The sequence below is a fragment of the Heterodontus francisci genome, chromosome 1 (assembly GCF_036365525.1).
Source record: "Heterodontus francisci isolate sHetFra1 chromosome 1, sHetFra1.hap1, whole genome shotgun sequence".
Classification (NCBI taxonomy): Eukaryota; Metazoa; Chordata; class Chondrichthyes; order Heterodontiformes; family Heterodontidae; genus Heterodontus; species Heterodontus francisci.
Window position 1 is genome coordinate 73,070,208 of NC_090371.1, and position 24,630 is coordinate 73,094,837.

A 24,630-nucleotide genomic window follows, 5' to 3' on the forward strand; every position below is an offset into this window, starting at 1 on the left:
GGATAGATCCCATCCGGACCTGGGGACTTGTCCACCTTAATGCCCTTTAGAATACCCAACACTTCCTCCCTCCTTATGCCGACTTGACCTAGAGTAATCAAACATCTGTTCCTAACCTCAACATCCGTCATGTCCCTCTCCTCGGTGAATACCGATGCAAAGTACTCGTTTAGAATCTCACCCATTTTCTCTGAGTCCAAGCATAACATTCCTCCTTTGTCCTTTAGTGGGCCAATCCTTTCTCTAGTTACCCTCTTTCTCCTTATATATGAATAAAAGGCTTTGGGATTTTCCTTAACCCTGTTTGCTAAAGATATTTCATGACCCCTTTTAGCCCTCTTAATTCCTCGTTTCAGATTGGTCCTACATTCCCGATATTCTTTCAAAGCTTCGTCTTTCATCAGCCGCCTAGACCTTATGTATGCTTCCTTTTTCCTCTTAGCTAGTCTCACAATTTCACCTGTCATCCATGGTTCCCTAATCTTGCCATTTCTATCCCTCATTTTCACAGGAACATGTCTCTCCTGCACGCTAATCAACCTCTCTTTAAAAGCCTCCCACATATCACATGTGGATTTACCTTCAAACAGCTGCTCCCAATCTACATTTCCCAGCTCCTGCCGAATTTTGGTATAGTTGGCCTTCCCCCAATTTAGCACTCTTCCTTTAGGACCACTCTCGTCTTTGTCCATGAGTATTTTAAAGCTTACGGAATTGTGATCACTATTCCCAAAGTAGTCCCCTACTGAAACTTCAACAACCTGGCCGGGCTCATTCCCCAACACCAGGTCCAGTATGGCCCCTTCCCGAGTTGGACTATTTACATACTGCTCTAGAAAACCCTCCTGGATGCTCCTTACAAATTCTGCTCCATCTGGACCTCTAACACTAAGCGAATCCCAGTCAATGTTGGGAAAATTAAAATCTCCTATCACCACCACCCTGTTGCTCCTACATCTTTCCATAATCTGTTTACATATTTGTACCTCTATCTCACGCTCGCTGTTGGGAGGCCTGTAGTACAGTCCCAACATTGTTACCGCACCCATTACATCCCTGCTTTTGTATTCTATACCTCAGTCAATAAAGGTAAGCATTCCATATGCCTTCTTCACCACTTTATCTACCTGTCCTGCCACCTTTAGGGACCTGTGGACATGCACTACAAGGTCTCTCACTTCCTCTACCCCTCTCAATATCCTCCTGTTTATTGTATATTCCCTCTCTTTATTTGTCCTCCCCAAGTGCATTACCTCACACTTCTCCCAATTGAATTCCATTTGCCACTTTTCCACTCACTCAACCAAACCACTGATATCATTCTGGAGTCTACATCTATCCTCTTCACTATCAACTACACAACCAATTTTTATGTTATCAGCAAATTTCCCACTCATGCCTCCCACATTTAAGTCCAAATCGTTAATATATACCACAAACAGCAAGGGACCCAACACTGAGCCCCATGGAATGCCACTGGAAAGAGCTTTCCATTCACAAAACATCCATCGACTACGACACTTTGCTTCCTGTCACTGAGCCAATTTTGGATCCAACCTGCCACATTCCCCTGTATCCCATGGGCTTTCATTTTACTGACGAGTCTGCCATGCGGCACCTTGTCAAATGCCTTACTAAAATCCATGTAGACCACAACCACTGCACTACCCTCATCAATCCTCCTTGTTGCTTCCTCAAAGCAGCAACATCCAAGTTTGTGGCACCACGGAGGGCTCAGCTGCACAGCAGGGGAGGAAAAGGGGTGGAACAGCTATAGTGATAGGGGATTCTATCGTAAGGGGTGCAGATAGGCGTTTCTGTGGCCGCAAACGAGGCTCCAGGATGGTATGTTGCCTCCCTGGTGCTAGGGTCAAGGATGTCTCGGAGCGGCTGCAGGACATTCTGAAAGGGGAGGGTGATCAGCCAGAGGTCGTGGTCCATATTGGTACTAATGACATAGGAAGGAAGAGAGATGAGGGCCTGCAAAGTGAATATAGGGAGTTAGGCAGAAGGTTAAAAAGCAGGACCTCTAGGGTTGTAATCTCAGGATTACTCCCTGTGCCACATGCTAGTGAGGATAGGAATAGGATCCGTTATTTCCTCCCTGGCTTCCTTTAATAACCTGTAATGCAATCCTTCTGGCCCTGGTGATTTATCCACTTTCAAGGATGTCAGACCCTTCAGTACTTCCTCTCTCATTATGCTAATTGTATCTAATATTTCACACTCCTCCTCTTTTACTACAATGTCTGCATCATCCCTCTCCTTTGTGAAGACAGAGGCAAAAAAGTCATTAAGAACCCTGCCCACATCATCTGCATCCATGTGTAAGTTCCCTTGTACATCTCTGATAGGCCCTACCCTTTCCTTAGTTATCCTCTTGCTCTTAATGTACTGATAAAACATCTTTGGGTTTTCCTTGATTTTACCTGCCAATATTTTTTCATGTCCTCTCTTTGCTTTTCTAATTTCCTTTTTTACTTCACCCCTGCACTTTCTATACTCCTCTAGGCTTCCTAAAGTATTAAGTTTTTTGTGATCATCATAAGCTTTCTTTTTCTGCTTTAACGTACCCAGTAAGTCTCTAGATAACCAGGGGGCTCTAGATTTGGCTGTAACACCCTTTATCTTTGGGGGTTCATGCCTACACTGTGCCTGTAGAATCTTGCTTTTGAATGCCTCCCACTGGTTTGCCACTGATTTTCCTTCAAGTAGCTGTATCCAGTCCACTTTCGCCAGATCACCTCCCAGTTTCGTAAAATTTGCCCTTCCCCAATTTAGAATTTGATTTTATACTATAGATACTCTGATTGTGTATATGTTATCACTGGTCAGCTATTTAGAAATACAGCCTTAACTATTAAATCTAAATTCTATGGCTATAATTTTCAACTAAATAAAAAAATCAAATTACTAGACCTCCCATAACATTCTCATGGTACATGTATGGGCACCCATGATATATTACTACTATGATCTCCCCCAGACCTCCACCAACTGGAGGTCCTGGGGACAGGTTTAAGATTTGCAGTCAAAACAAAGTTTTTAAAAAATACTGCCCCATAGAGGAAAGTTTGCCTTTATTTATTATTCCACTAAGATGGAGGTTTTTGTCACTTGGGTTTCCATTTGACAGCACAAAATCTAAATTATGTAAATAAGGACCTCCTGGGGTCAGCTACAGCCTAATTTGATCTTGGAAAATCCTAAGGTTATTGAGAGGATAATTTTGTTTGGAGGTTACTCTGTAGAATGTGACAGCAAATGACTGGGTTTCTTAATTCTTGTATACTTTCTTGTTTAAATGCAACAGTTAAATGTGACAAAGTTTATGTTCATTTCTATGTTTCATATACTGCCTTAGAAATCTACAGAAACTTTATTGCAGCAGATAAAGAAATTCCATATCTTCAAAAATATCAAGTTAATTGTGCTGTCATATTTGAAACAGTTCAAATGTTGTGATTTACTATGAGAAAATGCATGGGATATCAACAAACACTAATTTGACAATCTCCTGGACATGACCTGTAATGTATCATGAACTTTCTCTTAATTTTACATTAGCCAGTTTTACATTTTCTTCTCCAATAGGTGAACTATGGTTTATGGGCTCAATATGTATTCCAATCATTAGTTGATACACCAGAACACCAAGTACAGAACCAAGGAGTGGGGCAAAAATAGGGATCCAAAACCAGTAGTTTCCAGCACTGGAAAAAATGGGAGAATAAAGAAACATTAAAATTGAGGTTAGACATCACGTTTAATGCACCAAATCAAATAGAATCAAAATGAAACTTACCAGCATTATATACAATAGCATAAAATGCATCACTCTAGGAATCTTAGTTCTAGTGACATGCTGCGTTCTACATACCCTCACCCTACAATTTATAAAATGTATACTGATATAACTCATATACCTAGTAGGTTGACAAATCCAGAAGACAGTTATGTGATTGATTTTTCACTCTCTGCTTTCTGCTTCTGCTGCTCACTATGTCACTGCTGCTCATCCACCGAGAGCTCAAACCCACATTGTCAGCTGTCTGATGACCAACTAGTGACTATGCTCCTTGATGAAGTGGTAAATGGGGTTTCAATAGGCTTGAATTGTCTGGAAGGTAGCATACGTAACAATTGGAGATTGGCATGGGAGTCACTCCTCTGTGGTAAACTTGATAATCCACATCCTGAATCAGGTAAAGCCTCAGAACTCCAAGGCATGTTGATGACATTCCAGCCTGTCTGGCTCAATCAAAGGACCTGGAGAAGCAAATCTGTCACTGGGGGGGTGGAGGGGGCGGTGGGGGGGTCTTCCCATTCAGTTTCAGATAATGTTGCAAGCTGATTACAGGTGAGGTATTCATAGCTGGACAAGAAGGGGAAACTAACAAGTGCTCTGCACTGGTAAATGGTACAGTTTTAGGCAGTTTAACTACAGCACTGCCCAAATCTTTACTGTTGCCAAACTGCATCTCTGGGGGAGCAATTTGCAAATAATTCATGTAAGAAACCTTTAACTTGGGTTGGAACCTGGTTCCATTGAGCTTCTGTCCTTTTGACACTGACCTGTAAATTGCACTCTGGGTAAATGTTAATTCTGCAACCCCTATTTACATTGTTGTAGCACTTTGGGGGCATGTTTGGGGTAACTGTAAGAATTACACTATCAGCACGCTTGATCACCCAGCATAGATTCTGTTCTAGGCCTTGTAAAGGCCTCAAGAGCAATGGAAATCAATCCTGTCATTCTGGAAATAAACTTGGAAAAAATATTCAGCTGATCTTTCTCTAGAGCCTGATCTGGCCCCTGGCTTCCCCTCTCGGAGTATAGGCTGCTGTTCTGAGATGTAGGGCCGGAATTTTATGTCACCCCAGCAAGCCGGATGGTGGTGGAGGGATGGCATAAAATGGAGCGGGAGGCTCCAGGAGGACTTCCCGACCCGCTTCTGCCTCCGCCCCACTTTACGTAGGGTGGGGGACGCAGAAAACGGGCCGCCCACCCCAGATCAATCAAGGGCCTTAAGGTGCCCAACTGAGGGCCGCCCCCACTTCCCCAACCACCCCCAGGACCCAAGACACCCTCTTCCCCCCAAACGACCACACTTGCCTCGCCGGGGCACAACCGATTACCCCCGACAAGGCAACCCAAACTTACCTGCAGTCCTGGCTCCATGTCCTCGGCTGAGTTGCAGTCCCAGCAGTGACCACCGCTCCTGGTGATGCTGCTGGGATTAAGAGCTGCCAGCCCAATGATTGGCCGGCAGCTTAATGAAGGGGGACCTCCTCCCTCAAGCGGGTGGAAGTCCCGTCTTAGAATAATTAAAGCGTGGGGACCCAAAAAATACAGGACAGATCCCCAGGCTAGGCGGAAGCGGGTTCACCACCAAATGTTATGTCGGTGCCCAGCTCCTGTCCACCTGATGTAAAATCCAGGCTATTTAAATAACCCATCATGAGATTTTGAATGGGATCAAAATACTGGGTGTAAATTCCAACTTACCATACTTCCACCAATGCACTGTTAACTGTTTGCTTTTGTACTATATACCTCAATGTATAAAACCTAGGCTCATATTTTTTACAGCTTTATTTAATTGTCCTCCCATCATTAAAGCTATGTATATCTGAATGCCTAAGCTTTTCTTCTTCTCTACTCCTTCACATTTTACCATTTAATATGATAGGGCATATGGTATAGACTTCCAGGTACAGTAGTGGAAGCTAAAAGCTTTGAGAAGAAGCTGCATGCTGTGATAGGAAACTTTGGGTTCTCTGAATGGATACAAATGGGTGAAATGGCTTACTTTATCTGTATGTACCTTGTTATCAAGGTTCAGTCCTAGATATTAATGGCACTGTCCATTGAGTAATTTTATATGCATTTTGAATACCCAAGGCATCACTGGTTGAAACATTCAATTTGTCATAATTACATGTATAACAGTGTTAATCTTACACTCCAGAATCCAGCTCGTCACTCCAAGAATAAATTAATTGAAAGAAAAACCATAAGAACAAATGAAAACAACATACATGAAAACTTCAGCTCCCCAGCCAGCCAATGCTGTAAACAAACGAGGTCCAAAGTCTCTGGCAGGGTTTACAGCATACCCGGAGTTGAAACCCATTGACAAGCCAATTACCAGGACAGTAAAGCCAACAGTAAATGCCTCCAGACCCTTTGGCACTGGGTTATTGAATTTATCCACAATGGCAAGGATGCAAACTATGAGAGCAGTAGTTCCAATCAGCTGCATTTGGAAAAGGAAAAGCAACTTCAGACTCATAAAGAATTAGGGAAATTATCATGTTTAAATTGAATATAGCAAATTCACATTATGAATACACTGACTATTAAAAATTAATTTTCCTATTCGTCAAGTTTATATTCTAGAATGTCACTAAAATTGACGCTGTGTGCATTATGATTCTGCCATAGATGCTTTCTCAGGTTCAGTGGCATCACTTGTAGAACAATAGCATCACCTTGTGATCTGGACTGGATAATTATGTCTTCTGCATGTATAGTTCTTCAAAATGTTTAAAAGTTGACTGAGCAAGTACCTGGTGAGAACAGGCTTGATGGGAATCATCAGTCTGCTTCATTGCATATCAAGTTAGCATGCAGAGCAACGGTTATGATCAAATTCACTTAATTTAATCAGTACAACTGGTCAACAAGTAATAATGTAAAATAATGTACCCACTATCCATCTCTACACCAGTGGGTCATCTTATTAATAAAAGCAGAGCAACTCTGCATTCTGACCTACTGTTCTACGTCAGAGCCTCCGTTTCCTGCAGTCTCCTGTCTTTTTTTTCTGAGCCTGACTGCCTGTGCTGTATCTTGTTTCAACAAGTCCCAGCCTCTATATCTCTTTCACAGAAAGGATTTCCCAACACAATGGGGTGTGAGGCTTTTATTTTGAATACCTTGACATGCTAACAAGTTGCTTATTGTTTACGCTCTATGGAAAATAATTTATGTTTAGCACCTCTTCACCTTTTTACACTAGATGATAATATCTGCTGATTAAAAAGCACTTTAAAAGCTAACTTATTTCTAAATCCTTTCTACAGAAAAATGATTTTAAGGAACAACAGATTAATGCTAATCAGTAATAGATCTAGCCACAATAGAGTGATGCAACACAAAAACTACAGGCCTTCCAAAAAATCAAGGTAGTTCTGATGTTTCACCTTGAGTTTCTAACTCATAATATCCTCATTATATGACACTTCTCATTAGTGTGAGACATTATTAGCTCTGTACCTATCAATGGCAAATGTACTTGACAAAACTTGCAAATTTCAGCACCAGCTTAGCTTCAAGTTGATACAATGGGCGTGAAATTTATTTTTGGAGTTGTTCAAGGGAAAAGAAAAACCGAACAGGATGTAAACAAGCTGCCGCTGGTTAGCACTATGTTGCAGAAGACCAAATTCAGCCCCCACTTTGTTCCATAGAGAATAACTACTGTAAGAAATCAGCTAAAGTGGAAGCATACAAAAAAAGGACTGTCATGTACATAATTCATGTCACTGTATACAGTTCTTTCAATTGGATGGACCATAGCATTGCATTCATGTAAGTTTATTGCACCCTTTGACAAGTTTGCTTCATCATGTTTCTGACACGGTTGATTTTTTTAATGATTCATTCTCAGGATATGGGCAATGCTGGCAATCCCAGAATTTATTGCTCATCCCTTGTTACCCTTGATATATTACACACATATTATAATTATATGTTTTGGTACGATACAACACATTTTATATGAATTATTTTAATGTGATATATCATCAGGTGAGTTGTTAATAAAATTTGAAAGATCTTAACCACAAGGAGATAACTCCATTGCCAATTCACAATTAATCTCTGAATTTATAACTGGAGGTGTGGCCTTGGCTATTTTATAAAATAATCAAACCTACGCTGTCCAGTTTTGCATGATACAGCATGTAGCAAGGGCAGAAGACACAGGGGAACATCTCCAAAGACAAGTTCCCCACCAAGCCACGTACTATCCTGACTTGGAACTATATTGTCATTCCTTCACAGTCACTGGGTCAAAATCCTGGAACTTCCTTCCTAACAGCACTGTGGGTGTACCTATATCGCATGGATTGCAGTGGTTCAAGAAGGCAGCTCACCACCACCTTCTCAAGGGCAATTAGGAATCAGCAACAAATGCTGGCCTTGCCAATGACACCCACATCCCATCAACAGATAAAAATTAAATGTACCTAATTAAATACAATTTTTCCTAATTACCTGATCAAAAAAGCCATTGAGTGGAGTTAAGTGCACAGATGGGTATGTGGCGAATATACCAGCAGTGGCATTGGGGCCATGTACTAACAGTTGGTTTTGTCCACTGAAGTCCCACATGGCATCTGGAATAACATACAATGAATTAATAATTATTTTATGAATTCAGTTTCCTGCTTTGTTAATGATTTATCAACACAAAAGAGGCCATTGTGCCATTGAACAAAATTCAATTTTAGTTATGAATGTGAAAATACCTGCCACTGAAAAAGAAATACAGAAAATACAGACAACTCCATCACTGTTACTTAATGGGGATTAAATCAAAAGACTGAGAAATACATGAGAATTAGTAAAAGCCTGAACTTATAATCTCAATAATTATTTACAATAAATTCCTTTCCAAGAACATCTTGTTGTTATTCTAGAGATTAAATGACCTCAACGAAGATTTTTTAGATTTATAGATTTAGAGATACAGCACTGAAACAGGCCCTTCGGCCCACCGAGTCTGTGCCGACCATTAACCACCCATTTATACTAATCCTACACTAATCCCATATTCCTACCACATCCTCACCTGTCCCCTGTCCCTATATTCCCCTACCACCTACCTATACTAGGGGCAATTTATAATGGCCAATTTACCTATCAACCTGCAAGTCTTTTGGCTGTGGGAGGAAACCGGAGCACCCGGAGGAAACCCACGCAGACACAGGGAGAACTTGCAAACTCCACACAGACAGTTCCCAGAATTGAACCTGGGTCGCTGGAGCTGTGAGGCTGCGGTGCTAACCACTGCGCCACTGTGCCGCCCAACTTGCTTTTTTCGATGAGTGTACTTTTTCGTATCAAAAAGCAATCCTTCAGTTTCAGTTAGGTCTCAGTTGGATCTGCTTCAATAGAAAAACTCAATGTCGGTGGGAATGTCCCATGGTCTCACTCATTTTCTCAATTGTAGATGATCTTTGTCAAAAGACAGGTGCTTGTTATGACATTACACTTGACTCCAGATTAAAGAGAATTGTATAGTATTTACAAGCAGGTCATTCGACCCAAGTGGTCCATTCTGGTATTTATGTTTTGCATGAGATACCTCCCACTCTCCTTCATCTAACCCCATCAACATATATCCTTTTATTCCTTTCTCCATTATATACTTACCTAGATTCCCTGTAAAGGCATCTATGCAATGTGCCTCAACTACTCCACGTGGTAGCAAATTTTTCCTGCATTTCCTATTGGATTTACTAGTGAATATTTTATATTTATGACCATTAGGTTTGTACCCACCGTCAACTTGAAATATCTTCTCTACCCTATCAAACCCCTTCATAATTTTAAAGACCTCTATTAAGTCACCCCTCGGCCTTCTTTTTAGAGAAAAGAACCCCAGCCTGTTAAGTCTTTTGTGATAGTTAAAATCTTTTAGTTCTGGTATCATCCTCGTAAATTCCCCCCCAATGTTTTTATATCCTTTTTGTACAACACAGCCGAGAACTATGCTCAGTATTCTAAATGTAGTCTAACCAGATAGAATACAAGATAAACTTCTCTGTGTTTCAATTCTGTTCTTCTAGAAATTAACCCCAGTGTCTTGTTTGCATTTTTATGGCATTATTAACCTGTGTTACTAATTTTAATGATTTATGCGCCTGTACTCCTAGATCCCTCTGTCCCTCTACCCCATTTAGAGTCGTATTTTCCAATAATATGTGGCCTCCTTAATCCTACCAAAACCCACCATCTCACACTTACCCTTATGGAAATTAATTTGCCATTTACACAGCCATTCTTCAAGTTTATTGACGTCTTCTTGTATTTTTTGCAGTCCACCTCTATGTTAACTATAACCCCCAGATTTGGTGTCATCCCCAAATCTTGGTATTGTACTTCCAATTCCCAAGCCCAAATCATTTATCTAAATGGTGAGCAACAGTGGTCCAGTATCGATCATTGTGGAACAACACTTCCCACATTTAGCCAGTCTGAGTAACTACCATTAACCCTTACTTTCTCTTTTGTTTTTTGTAACCAGCTTGCTATTGACTCTGCTACCTGCCCTCTGATGCCACATATTCTGACCATGGTCATGAGTCTACTATACGGTACTTTATTGAAGATCTATTGAAAGTATCAAAAGTGAAAGGATCATTATTACTTTCGACATTGTCAATGACCACAAAATTGACACAAAATGAACAAAAGTGAGGTTGTGCTACTATTTGGGGCTTTTTAATCTATATTTCTCCAAGGATCCGATGTTCTAGGATCTAATTATCCCTATGGTCAGTTTGTAAATATCCAACAAGAGGCATGAGAGGGCTTTAGAGTTCGCAAAGGTTGACGGCTTCTGCCAAGTTCAGGGCTTCAGTGATGCACCTATGTTGGCCTTCAGATGATGCCACTGTCTTCATGAATCACAAGGCCTTTCACTTCATTAATGAACAACTGGTATGTGATTACCAACAACACATCATGTAGGTCAGCTCCCACTGTCCATGTTGCTGCCGTGACATTTTTATCTTGCACCAATCATCCATTTCCCCTCATGGGCGGCACAGTGGCGCAGTGGTTAGCACCGCAGCCTCACAGCTCCAGGGACCCGGGTTCGATTCCGGGTACTGCCTGTGTGGAGTTTGCAAGTTCTCCCTGTGTCTGCGTGGGTTTCCTCCGGGTGCTCCGGTTTCCTCCCACAAGCCAAAAGACTTGCAGGTTGATAGGTAAATTGGCCATTATAAATTGTCACTAGTATAGGTAGGTGGTAGGGAAATATAGGGACAGGTGGGGATGTTTGGTAGGAATATGGGATTAGTGTAGGATTAGTATAAATGGGTGGTTGATGTTCGGCACAGACTCGGTGGGCCGAAGGGCCTGTTTCAGTGCTGTATCTCTAATCTAATCTATTTGATCCCACACAGCAAGCAAGAAGCTGACTGCTTGGCATAAGAGCTATCCATTACACACTTGACTCATGATTCCTCTTAGGAATCCATGCTCAAATAGGCTCAACTTCAGCCCTCATCAAACAGACCGTTGGGGTCCTCAAGAATGATTGTGTTGCCTGGACAGGTCTGGTGGCTTCTTGCACTACAGCCCACTAGTGTCCCTCACATTAGTGGTTTGCTATACACTGCATAACTTTGCTCTGTAATGGGGCAATACAGTGGACAAGGACCTTTAACTGATGAGGGAGATGACATTGATGATGTAGAGGATATTGAGGAAGAGGGACCACACCAACACTTTTACTGCAGCCACAGCTCTTTAGCAGAAGTTCACTGAAGAGTGTTATCTGATGAACATACCATGTTCCCCAGCATTAAATGTCCTCCCCAATATCTCTCCAAGTCCTTTCACTCTCAAAGAGATTTCTCTTTGCACACAAAAATATCAAAAATGTTTATCATTTTAATGTTTAACATCAATTATCACCCTGATGTGAGTCCACAGTGCCAGTCTTAAGGGCTCTTTTACCTATGCGAATGTTCCTAAAGTTGTTACAACATAAGAGGTGGAAGGCTACAGTCAAAGGCTCATGTAAGACCGATGGTCAACAATCTCTGAAGCGAGGTATGGCAACTTACAGGAGTAGTGTGGCCCAGATGGCCATCTGACACAAAGGTGAGCACTGGTTGAGGAGGTCATGAAGGTCCAGATGTGTTATCAACCTGTGAGAGGGAAACGGGTACAGATACTCCTGCTACCAGGCTATGGCTCAACACTCCTGCTGATCTGCAGAAGAGCAGATCTCCTGAGATCCATAATCTGACTGAAGTCCCATTCTCCCAGCTTGTCCCAAGTGGAGGAGACAGCAGAGCCCAGAGCCTACATGGCCCCATTAAGGGTATCCTTGAGAAATACTACTACTGATGCCAGACTTTTGCAAGATGGGCCCTGCTACAGTATCCATTGAAGTGCTCCATCGATGACTCCAGAGTGTTGATGCCATGCACCAGAACCCCATATAAGTTGGTAATAGACTCCTGCACACTCTCCAGCATAGTGTTATAAAGTTATACAGCACAGAAACAGGCCCTTTGGCCCAATACTTCTGTGCCAGCCATCAAGCACCCATCCAATCTAATCCCATTTTCTAGCACTTGGCCCGTAGCCTTGTATGCTATGGCGTTTCAAGTGTTCATCTAAATACTTCTTAAATGTTGTGAGGGTTCCTGCCCCCTCAGGCAGTGTGTTGCAGATTCCAATCACCCTCTGGGTGAAAAAAGTTTTCCTCAACTCCCCTCTAAACCTCCTGCCCCTTACCTTAAATCTATGCCCCCTAGTTATTGACCACCTCCGCTAAGGGAAAAAGTTTCTTCCTATCTATCCTATCAATGCCCCTCATAATTTTGTATACCTCAATCAGATCTCCCCTCAGCCTTCTCTGCTCCAAGGAAAACAACCCTAGTCTATCCAGTCTCTCTTCATAGCTGAAATGCTCCAGGCCAGGCAACATCCTAGTGAATCTCCTCTGCACCTTCTCCAATGCAATCACATCTTTCCTATAAAGTGGTGACCAGAACTGTACATAGTACTCCAGCTGTGGCCTAACTAGCGTTTTATACAACTCTAACATAATTTCCCTGCTCTGATATTCTATGCCTCGGCTAATAAAGGCAAGTATCCCATATGCCTTCCTAACCACCTTATCTACCTGTGCTGCTGCCTTCAGTGATCTATGGACAAGCACCCTAAGGTCCCTCTGACCATTTGTACTCCCTAGGGTCTTACCATCCATTGTATATTCCATTGCCTTGTTAGTCCTCCCAAAATGCATCACCTCACACTTCTCAGGATTAAATTCCATTTGCCACTGCTCTGCCCATCTTACCAGCCCATCTATATCATCCTGTAATCTAAGGCTTTTCTTCTCACTATTTACGACACCACCAATTTTCGTGTCGTCGGTAAACTTACTGATCATCCCTCCTATATTCATGTCTAAATCATTACTGTACACTACAAACAGCATGGGTCCCAGCACCGATCCCTACGGTACCCGACTGGTCACAGGCTTCCATTCACAAAAACAACCCTCAACCATCATCCTCTGCCTCCTTCCAATAAGCCAATTTTGGATCCAATTTGCCAAATGACCCTGGATGTCATGGGCTCTTACCTTCTTCACCAATCTCCCATGCTGGACCTTAACAAAAGCCTTACTGAACTCCATGTAGACTACATCAACTGTTTTACCCTCAGCTACACATCGAGTCACCTCCTCAAAAAAGTCAATCAAATTTGTTAGACACAATCTCCCCGACAAAGCCCTGTTGACTATCCCTGATTAATCCCTGCCTCTTCAAGTGGAGATTAGTCCTGTCTCTCAGAATTTTTTCCAATAATTGCCCTACCACTGACATTAGACTCACAGGCCTATAATTACCCTGCTACCCTTCTTGAATAATGGTGCCTCACTCACTATCCTTCAGTCCTCTGGTACATCTCCTGTGGCCAGAGAGGATTTGAAAATTTGTGTCTGAGCCCCTGCTAGCTCCTTCCTTGCCTCACATACAACTCATCTGGGCCCAGGGATTTATTCACCTTTAAGCCCACTTATACAGCTAATACTTCCTCCTTTGCAATGCTAATTTGCTCAAGTATATCACAATCCCCCTACCTGATCACTACACCTACAGCGTCCCTCTCCATAGTGAACACAGATGAAAATTAATCATTCAAAACCTCACCTATGTCCTCTGGCTCTGCACACAGATTGCCTCTTAGATCCCTAATGGGCCCCACTCTTTCCCTGGTTATCCTCTTGCCCTTAACATACTTATAAAATGCCTTGGAATTTTCCTTTATCTTGTCTGCCAGTGTTTTTTCATGCCCCCTCTTTGCTCTACTAATTACTTTTTTAAGTACCCCCCTACACTTTCTATATTCCTCTGGGGCCTCCGCTGTTTTCAGCGCTCTGAATCTGCCATAAGCCTCTTTTTTTTTCCTTATCCGATCCTCTATATACCTTGACATCCAGGGTTCCCTTGACTTGTTGGTCCTACTCTTCACCTTTACGGGAACATGTTGGCTCTGAACTCTCATTATTTCCTTTCTGAATGACTCCCACTGGTCTGATGTAGACTTTCCTACAAGAAGCTGCTCCCAATCCACTTTGGCCAGATCCTGTTTTATCATATTGAAATCTGCCATCCCCCAAATCAATATTTTTATTTCCGGTCCCTCTATGTCCTTTTCCATAATTACCTTAAATCTTACAGAGTTATGGTCACTATCCCCGAAATGCTCCCCCACTGCCACTTCTACCACTTGTCTGGCTTCATTCCCTAGGATTAAGTCCAGTACCGCTCCTCCTCTTGTAGGACTTTCTACGTGCTGACTCAAAAAGCTCTCCTGAATGCACTTGAAGAATTCAGCCCCCTTTAAGCCTTTTACACTAATACTATCCCCTCCAATATAGGGGAAGTTGAAATCCCCTACTATTATGACCATATTATTTTTCCACCTCTCTGACATTTGCCTACATGTTGCAGAAGCTGTGTAATTGCTGATGTATAGAAAGCAATTTTCCTGTAAAGCATAAGACCCTAAAGTCTTCATCTCTGTCCTTTTCAGCAAAGCAAACATTCCCCCCTCCACAGAGCTGTTTCCTAGGCTGTCTTTTTCATCTGCATCTGCTCCTGTTCACTTGTATGCGGTGAATCGCCCAGTGCAAACCCCTCTAACTAACTGATGCGATAGTGTAAAACAAGTGATAGCGAGTCGCAAGCCTGTTTTTCATCTCTTCTGATCTTTATTTCCATTGGTTTTCCCACTCTCCCAAATGGCGAATTGTCTATAAGGAATATGATTAATCCTGGCAGTTTACACATCTAATTCAAATAAGGCCTGACCAACAAAAGTGAAAGTGCCTCCTGCTGACTGCATCTAACATGTGGAGCAGACACCTCACCAACTGCCTGGCTGATATACAAAATGAAGATCACCCCACATGTCATAGAGAGCTATGCTGAGTTCATCTGCAATTTTCTTTAATTTACTAATTTTGTGATCATTTGTAAAAATGCTATATATCAGGGATTGTAAGTGCTCACTTCTTACTGCCTAAATCTTAATTTAGGTGATTTCCAAAACAGGGCTCAAACACCTTTGGAGAAAGATTGAAGCTTCCTCACAGACGATAAAGGAGCTTTGTGTTTTAATCACCAATACACTCAACCTTTAGTACTTCTGCAATAAATCTATCACATAAAAACATTAAATAAACTTCTGCATAATTGTATCTGACTAATCTGAAAATTAACTCTCTGTACAGATGCTGCCTGACCTGCTGAGTGTTTCCAGCATTTTCTATTTTCTTTTATGATGCATCCCTCTCGAGAGGAAAGTTACTATGTACAACAATTTAATTAAACGTGAAAATAGCATTGTTACTTACCAAAATACAAACCGAAAATGATACCAGATCCAAGGAAGCCACCTAGTATTTGTGCCAAAGAGTAAAGGGGAAATTTTATCCAGGGTTCACGAGCAAGTAAACACATAGCAAAGGTCACGGCAGGATTCAGGTGAGCTCCTACACAAGGAACAAAATAATCACAATGAATAAATTACTCTTTGTGCTTTGATATTGAACTATGCAGCATTATTATTGAACCTGTTTAATAGCTTTGTATGAAATTGTTTGTCTGCCTTTTCATAAAGATATTGCTCCGTTTATTATTAGAGAGGATTCTTCGGGACAGGATTTACTCCCATTTGGAAACAAACGAATTTATTAGCGAGAGGCAGCATGGTTTTGTGAAGGGGAGGTCGTGTCTCACTAACTTGATTGAGTTTTTTGAGGAAGTGACGAGGATGATTGATGAAGGAAGGGCAGTGGATGTTGTCTATATGGACTTCAGTAAAGCCTTTGACAAGGTCCCTCATGGCAGACTGGTACAAAAGGTGAAGTCACACAGGATCAGAGGGGAGCTGGCAAGATGGATACAGAACTGGCTCGGTCATAGAAGACAGAGGGTAGCAGTGGAAGGGTGCTTTCCTGAATGGAGGGCTGTGACAAGTGGTGTTCCGCAGGGAACAGTGCTGGGACCTTTGCTGTTTGTAGTATATATAAATGATTTGGAGGAAAATGTAGCTGGTCTGATTAGTAAGTTTGCGGATGACACAAAGGTTGGTGGAATTGCAGATAGTGATGAGGATTGTCAGAGGATACAGCAGGATATAGATCAGTTGGAGACTTGGGAGGAGAAATGGCAGATGGAGGTTAATCCGGACAAATGTGATGTAATGCATTTTGGAAGATCTAATACAGGTGGGAAGTATACAGTAAATGGCAGAACCCTTAGGAGTATTGACAGGCAGAGAGATCTGGGCATACAGGTCCACAGGTCACTGAAAGTGGTAACGCAGGTGGATAAGGTAGTCAAAAAGGCATACGGCATGATTGCCTTCATCGGTCGGGGCATAGAGTATAAAAATTGGCAAGTCATGCTGCAGCTGTACAGAACCTTAGTTAGGCCACACTTAGAATATTGCGTGCAATTCTGGTCACCACACTACCAGAAGGACGTGGAGGCTTTGGAGAGGGTACAGAAGAGGTTTACCAGGATGTTGCCTGGTCTGGAGGGCATTAGCTATGAGGAGAGGTTGGATAAACTCGAATTGTTTTCACTGGAACGACGGAGGTGGAGGGGCGACATGATAGAGGTTTACAAAGTTATGAGTGGCATGGACAGAGTGGATAGTCAGAAGCTTTTTCCCAGGGTGGAAGAGTCAGTTACTAGGGGACATAGGTTTAAGGTGCGAGGGGCAAAGTTTAGAGGGGATGTGCGAGGCAAGTTCTTTACACAGAGGGTGGTGAGTGCCTGGAACTTGCTGCCAGGGGAGGTGGTGGAAGCAGGTACGATAGCGACGTTTAAGAGGCACCTTGACAAATACATGAATAGGATGGGAATAGAGGGATACGGTCCCCAGAAGTACAGAAGGCTTTAGTTTAGACAAACATCAAGATCGGCGCAGGCTTGGTGGGCCGAATGGCCTGTTCCTGTGCTGTACTGTTCTTTGTTCTTGTTCTTTGTTCTTATTTTAAAAGGGCATCTGATCATGCAGCAAGATTTCACAGCATGGATTGACTCTACATAGAAACGTAGGCTGAGAATTTCCTTGGAACTGCTCCCGCTCCATCAGGTGTGGCTGATGTTCCAGTCTGGTTAAGGTGACAGACCAGGAGCAGCTCTGAGGAAATCCCCGGCCATTGACACATTAGCACAGGAGGAGATCATTCAGCTGTTCTTACCTGCATTGACTTTAGGCCCCTCTCAGGGGTTGCTTTTACACAGTCCCATTTTCCTGCTTTCTCCCCAAACTAATCTCATTTTCCCAATTTCTCTTCATGCTGTTTTAGATTCTTCCTAAGTAATAACCCAGTACCTTTATGAATATTGCAAGCAATTTAACATTGATTACTACTTGTGGCAAAGTAACTATGAAAAAGTTCTTTCTAACTTCACCCTTTATGTATCTAGTACTTGGGATCATGGTTCAAATTTATCAATTTATGTACAAATGAAACTAATCCATGGTTACCTTATTCCTTTAATCATATTCAATACCATTATATAATGTTTCCTTAAAAATTCTCAGTTTGAGAGAATATAGATTTAATTGCTCTATTCATACCTTGCCGCTCAGACTCCTGTCTCTAAAGTGAAGTACAAAACTGCGCACAGTATCCCAATTGTGGATGAACAATCGTTCTGTACTGAACCCTCATGACCCTGGAGAACTTCACTAGCCATACCCTACAAATCAGAGTCTGCATCTTTGTTGTCTGCATTTCTCTTACTCTCTAGCCATTTTGCCAGTTATCATTTTATCCAGTGACCTTAATTTTCACAACCAATTTAGTATGCAGAATTTCATGAACTGCTTCTTGGAAGTTTATATAAACAACATCTACCCTCTTGTCATACTTTCTATCATTCTTTTAGCCATCTAGGTCACATGACCTGAAATTCACTCCCTAAACCCCTCTGCCACTCTAACACTCTTCCTTTAAAATCCTCCTTAAAACTCCTCTCTTTGGTCAAGCTTTTATTCAGCCTAAATATTTCTTTGACTTAGCATTCATTTTTTTGATTAGGCGTCTGTGAAGCTTCTTGAAATGTTTTTCTATGTTAAAGGAAATAAACACAAATTATTGTTGTTCTGGTAATTCTCATACTCAGATAATTCCCCCTTAGTTATGGGAGTGGTGCCAGAAGACTGGAGGAATGCAAATGTTCCAACCTTCTTTTAAAAAATGAGAAGAAGGAAAAATCAGGCAAATAGAGGCCAGTCAGCCTAACATTTAGATACAATAATCCAAGACAAAATTAATTTGTACTTGGGAAAAAAATGATTAAAACAATGACAGATTTGTTAAAGGCAAATCGTGTTTAACTAACTTGATTAAGTTTTTTGATGAAGTAACAGATTTGACATAAAACTCAAAAAAGTAGTAAACTGTGAGGAGGATAGTAGCAAATTTCAGGAGGACATAGATAGATTGGTGAAATGGGCAGAAAATGACAGATGAAATGTTGGAAGAATGAGGAAAGGCAATATACAATTTCAAAGGGGATGCAAGAACCGAGAGTCCTAGGGGTATACTTACAGAAATCATTGAAGGTGGCAGGACAAATTGAGGAAGCTGTTTAAAAAAAGTATATAGGATTCTTGACTTCATAAGCAGAGGCATAAAATACAAAATCACTGCTTAGGTCCCAGCTAGAATACTGTGTCCAATTTGCACATCACACTTTAGGAAATATGTCAAAGCCTCAGAGAACATGTAAAGGAGATTTATTAGAATGGTACCAGGGCTGAGGGAGTTCAGTTATATGTGGAGAGACTGGAAAAGCTGGGATTGTCCTTACAACAGAGAAGGTTAAGGCGAAATTTACTATAGGCTTTCAAAATCAAGGAGAGTTTTGATAAAGTAAATAAGGAGAAACTGTTCCAGTGGCAGAAGGGTCAGTAGCCAGAGGACACAGACTTAAGGTAATTAGAAAAAAAGCCAGAGGTGAGAAGAGAAGAATTTTATTTTACACAGGTTATTATGATCTGGAATGCATTGCCTGACTGGGTGGTGGAAGCAGATTCAACAGTAACTTGCAAAAGGAAATTGAATAAATACATGAAGGGGAGAAAATCGCAGGGCTATGAGGAAAGAACAGGAGAGTGGGACTAATTGGGTAGCTTTTTAAAGAGATAGCACAGGCATGATGGGCCAATTGGCCTCTTTCTGTGATTCTAAGATTCTATAATAATGAGATATGGTTTACTTTCAGGAGAAGTTTGATCATTTTAAGGAACGCATTTTTGATTTTTCATCCTTTCCCTTCCTTCCCTGCAGCTATACCATTCTGCTTGATTAGGAGTGTCCAACTGAGCAATATGCTGGTTCACCTACCTCGCCACATGTTTAAACACTGCAGGAAGCAAAAATGTTGATCAAGATTGTATTTCCATGTGTCAATCGTTTAGCTGAGGTTTAATAACACAGCAGTACCATACACCATACAACTGTCATTCAACATGTACAAAGGATCTTAGTTTCCGATATACTTTTAAAACATTGGCCATAAGCTTCTGACACAGTTGGGAAAACAACATTTAAGGCCATTAATTAGTGGGCAATTCAATGTCAATGTATCCTTGTTGCAGGTTTGTAATACTGAAGTAGCCTACACGCATGCTGGCAAGGTCCAGCACAGAATTGTCACATACAGGATGAGAGGTAGAGTTTTCACAGGGTTTCTCTTGATCTCATGATTCTCCACCTGGGACACCTAAAAAAAAAAGGACCACGAGTTTAACAATGGGACTAGGGCATGTGCAGATTAGATACAGGTTGTCCCACTACTACAGGTCACTGAAAGTGGCAACGCAGGTGGATAAGGTAGTCAAGAAGGCATACGGCATGATTGCCTTCATCGGTCGGGCCATAGAGTATAAAAATTGGCAAGTCATGCTGCAGCTGTACAGAACTTCAGTTAGGCCACACTTAGAATATTATGTGCAATTCTGGTCGCCACACTACCAGAAGGACGTGGAGGCTTTGGAGAGGGTACAGAAGAGGTTTACCAGGATGTTGCCTGGTCTGGAGGGCATTAGCTATGAGGAGAGGTTGGATAAACTCGGATTGTTTTCACTGGAACGACGGAGGTGGAGGGGTGACATGATGATGTTTCCACTGGCAGGTGAAGCTAGGACAAGAGGGCATAGCCTCAAGATTAGAGGGAGCAGGTTTAGGACTGAATTAAGAAGGAACTTCTTCACCCAGAGGGTTGTTAATCTATGGAATTCCTTGCCCAGTGAAGTAGTTGACGCTTCTTCAGTAAACGTCTTTAAAGCTAAGGTAGATATCTTTTTGAACAATAAAGGAATTAAGGGATACGGTGGGAGCACGGGTAAGTGGATCTGAGTCCACGAAAAGATCAGCCATGATCTTATTGAATAGCGGAGCAGGCGCGAGGGGCCGGACGGCCTACTCCTGCTCCTAGTTCTTATGATCTTATGATGATAGAGGTTTACAAAGTTATGAATGGCATGGACAGAGTGGATAGTCAGAAGCTTTTTCCCAGGGTGGAAGAGTCAGTTACTAGGGGACATAGGTTTAAGGTGCAAGGGGCAAAGTTTAGAGGGGATGTGCGAGGCAAGTTCTTTACACAGAGGGTGGTGAGCGCCTGGAACTGGCTGCCGGGGGACAGGTACGATAGCGACGTTTAAGAGGCATCTTGCCAAATACATGAATAGGATGGGAATAGAGGGATATGGATCCCGGAAGTAAAGAAGGTTTTAGTTTAGACAGGCATCAAGATCGGCACAGGTTTGGAGGGCCGAATGGCCTGTTCCTGTGCTGTTCTGTTCTTTGTTCTTTGTTCTAAATTGGTATGCTTTGTTTTTGTTTATGCCTGAAAAACAAGTGCACACATATCAATTTCTACACCAGTTCATCTGCCACTAGAATCATAGAATGAGACAGTGCAGAAGGACACTATCCATCCCAATGTGTCTGTGCCAGTTCTTTGAACAAGCTATCCAATTAATCACACTCTCTGTCCTTTCCCCATAGCCCTGCAAATATTTCCACAAAACTAGATTAAAAGTCATTTGAATTATGGTCACTACTGAGGGAATGGACTTCATCCCATTAGTCAAGCTGGATTCCAGAGAAAGGTGAGGCTTCCTAGCCATTCCTCCAAGATGTTCTGTTGCCCTCTGCCTAATTTTGTACTACAATTTGAGCAGGAAGAGGGAAATGGAACAGTGATCCACGACTGCTTAAACTGCTTAAATTGACAAAATGTTAAGAAGGGTTAAAGAGGTCAGATAACCATTCTTATGTGAAATTTTAAAGAATCAAGATGGGAATAATCATAAGGTGTAGCAAAATTTATCACTGAGCAGTTCAGTGAAGTCCTGCAAATTTTTACAGTCATTAATCCCATGGTGACATTTTCTCTGATCCAAAGGTCATTATTTTTCTATAAAATGTTGCTCTACCCAGAATTACATGTGCAATGTCTTATAGCTGTTTAGTATTGCATGTGTGCATGAGAGAGAGAGATATGTATGTAGATATACCTGACACTTGGCCAGCTACTAGTACACCGAGCATCACTGCAAATCCGAAGGCAAAATTAACAGTCAAAAACAGTCCATGTGTGCCCCTGCTGAGGGTAACTTGTGCCAATGCTCCACAGCCAAACAACTGTAAGGAAAAGAAACAACAAAAGTAAATACATTTTATATTGTTATTTGATATTTTTGCTTCCCATTTTTTTCTATTCAACTTCCTCCAGCACGAGAGTGGAAGAGTCCAGATCATGGGTTTCAGGTATGTTTTATGATATTAATACTGCCAAGAGACAGTACATAACTTCATGTTACTGCAAAGTATTGCTCCATGTTTGTGCAAATAGATTCTAAGAATATTAGTGGAAAGGACTAGGCTCAGCATTAAAAAGATGGAGCCATAACCCCAGCTTCACCTGTCAGCGTTCTCAGCTGTTCCTAATTGTGTGAGATTTTCTCACATATCAAATCTCTCAATGGAGCATTGGGCACTCCCTAAGTGTTCCAACTTGGAAAGAAAGCAGAATTAGCCTTGCCCAACAGAAGTACACATAAGTCTAGATTTTCTGCCTAACCTGCTGAGTGTTTCCATCATTTTCTCTTTATATGACATTTAACCCATGGCACTGATGCCTGAATTTGACCAAGCAACAGAGCCTAAATCATTACAAAGGAAGCCATCCCTGAGTTATACCACATGCTGCAGTCCACAGACATCATAAAAACTGTTCTATCAATAGCCATTGCATGGCTTCTGTGCAACAACTCATTTAAATAGCCGGGGCAGGTCCCCCCCCACCGCCCGCCCCTTCCCCCGATCACGTGGAGAGGACGCAGGCTGTCAGTCCCCAGCAATTTTGTCAGCTGCCTGTGCGCAGGCGCTCACACCATTTTTAAGGGCTATCAGCCCTACTGGCTAATTTAAATATTTAAAGGTAAATTGAACTAAAATAAACAATACATCTCTTTTGCCCCTCTCCCACCCCCAATAACATTAAATTAATCATTAGATGAGCACTTAGTATACAAGGCTACAAGCCAAGTGCTGGAAAATGGGATTAGAATAGTTAGGTGTTTGATGGCCGGCACAGACACGATGGGCCGAAGGGCCTGTTTCTGTGCTGTATAACTCTGACTCTATGGCTCAATGACTCTATTTGTCCTTCCCCTAAAACACTTGCCTTCACCTTCTCCCCCAAAACTGCACAATCTTTAAACTGCAAACCTTTCCACCATCCTCTACACCCATGACCCTAATTTGACCCCAACCACCACCAGCCCCGCCTGCCCTCCACACTGATAAACTTACCTCCCACCATCCCCTCCTCACTGGACGGGGATCCAAAGGCGCGGGAGTGGCGGCTGCCGGTCCAAAGAGCGCAGCGGGACATGAGGCGGCGATGTGAACCTTATTAACTCAATCATTTAAATTTATTTAAATATTCAAATTGGGGTCCCATCACCGAGTGGTGGAAGGCCGCCATGGGGCCTTGCCACCGCTGGTAATATCGTGCCGGGCCCTCCAGGCGTCGAGGTGCATGGCGGCCTTCTCCTGGAGGCATTTTCCAGCCCTCCCCCCGCCACAAAACCCAATGTTGGAGGGTCAGTAAAATTCAGCCCTTTGCCTTCCTTAGAGGTCTCCTCATCAAGAAACCATGAACAAAGATGCCATTGACAACAAAAGCCTCAAGAAGAGGAGCAGCATTAGCAGCCTGTGATATTGCAGAGGACAACTCATTGTCAGCTACAAGAAACATTTGTACCATCTTATCTAGACTACCACATCTGGCCACTGGAACAACAGCCTTACCCCCCTGTACCACCATTTATAAACCATCATCTACAGACCCTTCTCTGTACATATTAACTCACATAAGCCAATTCATGGCACCTGATGACAGCAACTTCAAATATTGCCAATAAACAATGTCGGCATGCACAGAAACTTTAGTGCAAGGACAATTCTGATGAAAATCCACAGTGAGTGTGTACCTTGTGATTCTTACCACTGTTCTTGCCCTTGATACCAGTGTGCCATGTGTGAACTAGTATTTCTAGCCTTGTCCTTTTTCTAGTTGCTACCTGAGTGGCTGCAATGGATTCCAATTGGAGCCTCTAAATTGAAGGGACCCTTATTTCACAGCAGCTAAGTCCTAAGAAGGATGCTGCAGGCTGCACCTTGAGCTGCTGACTAGGCAACCTGGCCCTGCGTCTTTTCTATCACATGCATCGTACATGCCCTTCCTGCCTTGTCACAGGTATTGGCCACTGATCTGGGAGGAAACATGCCTAATGCTATCAAAGAGATCAGTGAAACCTATCTGCAGCGTAGTCCCAGACTGGAAGAGACAGCTGTCTCCAATCTAAACCCCTCTCCTATATAACAGCAGTCTGTGCTTTGATGAATGAGGGCTTGGCCAGCTCTCCAGCCAATGCACCTTCCTGTTTTGTCAGATACAAGACTCAAGAGGTGAAGACATTATGACGTACTCACTTTCACTGCCCAGATGAAGTCATTGAGCCGCTTGCAGCACTGTAAACAGGCCTTTGGTGTGACCCCATGGCTGCTGACCTACTCCGCAATCTGCACCCAGGCTTGCCTGGTCAAGCTCCCAGGCCTCATTCTCCTGTCCCACGGGAATAGTACATGGTGCCTTTCCCTGGCTGCCTTGGGGGGAGCATCAGTGAAGCCACCCGGGGTCTACTTTCTGCCAACATTCTGCAGCCTCTCTGGACTCTGCCATCCTATGCCTGCAGACAGC

General features: G+C 42.4%; 1 protein-coding gene across 1 annotated transcript in view; it reads right to left on the bottom strand.

Annotated features, from left to right (window-relative positions):
• Positions 1-931: 931 nt before the first annotated feature.
• Positions 932-24,630, bottom strand: part of LOC137369905 (aquaporin-3-like) — a 35,546-nt gene continuing 11,847 nt past the window's right edge. The window contains exons 2-6 of the mRNA XM_068031622.1: positions 21,878-22,004; positions 15,684-15,821; positions 8,285-8,406; positions 6,043-6,260; positions 932-3,713 (exon numbers count right to left, since the gene is read on the bottom strand). Coding sequence (XP_067887723.1) covers positions 3,539-3,713; positions 6,043-6,260; positions 8,285-8,406; positions 15,684-15,821; positions 21,878-22,004 — 780 coding nt within the window. The 3' untranslated portion in view covers positions 932-3,538. The remainder of the gene's footprint in view (positions 3,714-6,042; positions 6,261-8,284; positions 8,407-15,683; positions 15,822-21,877; positions 22,005-24,630) is intronic.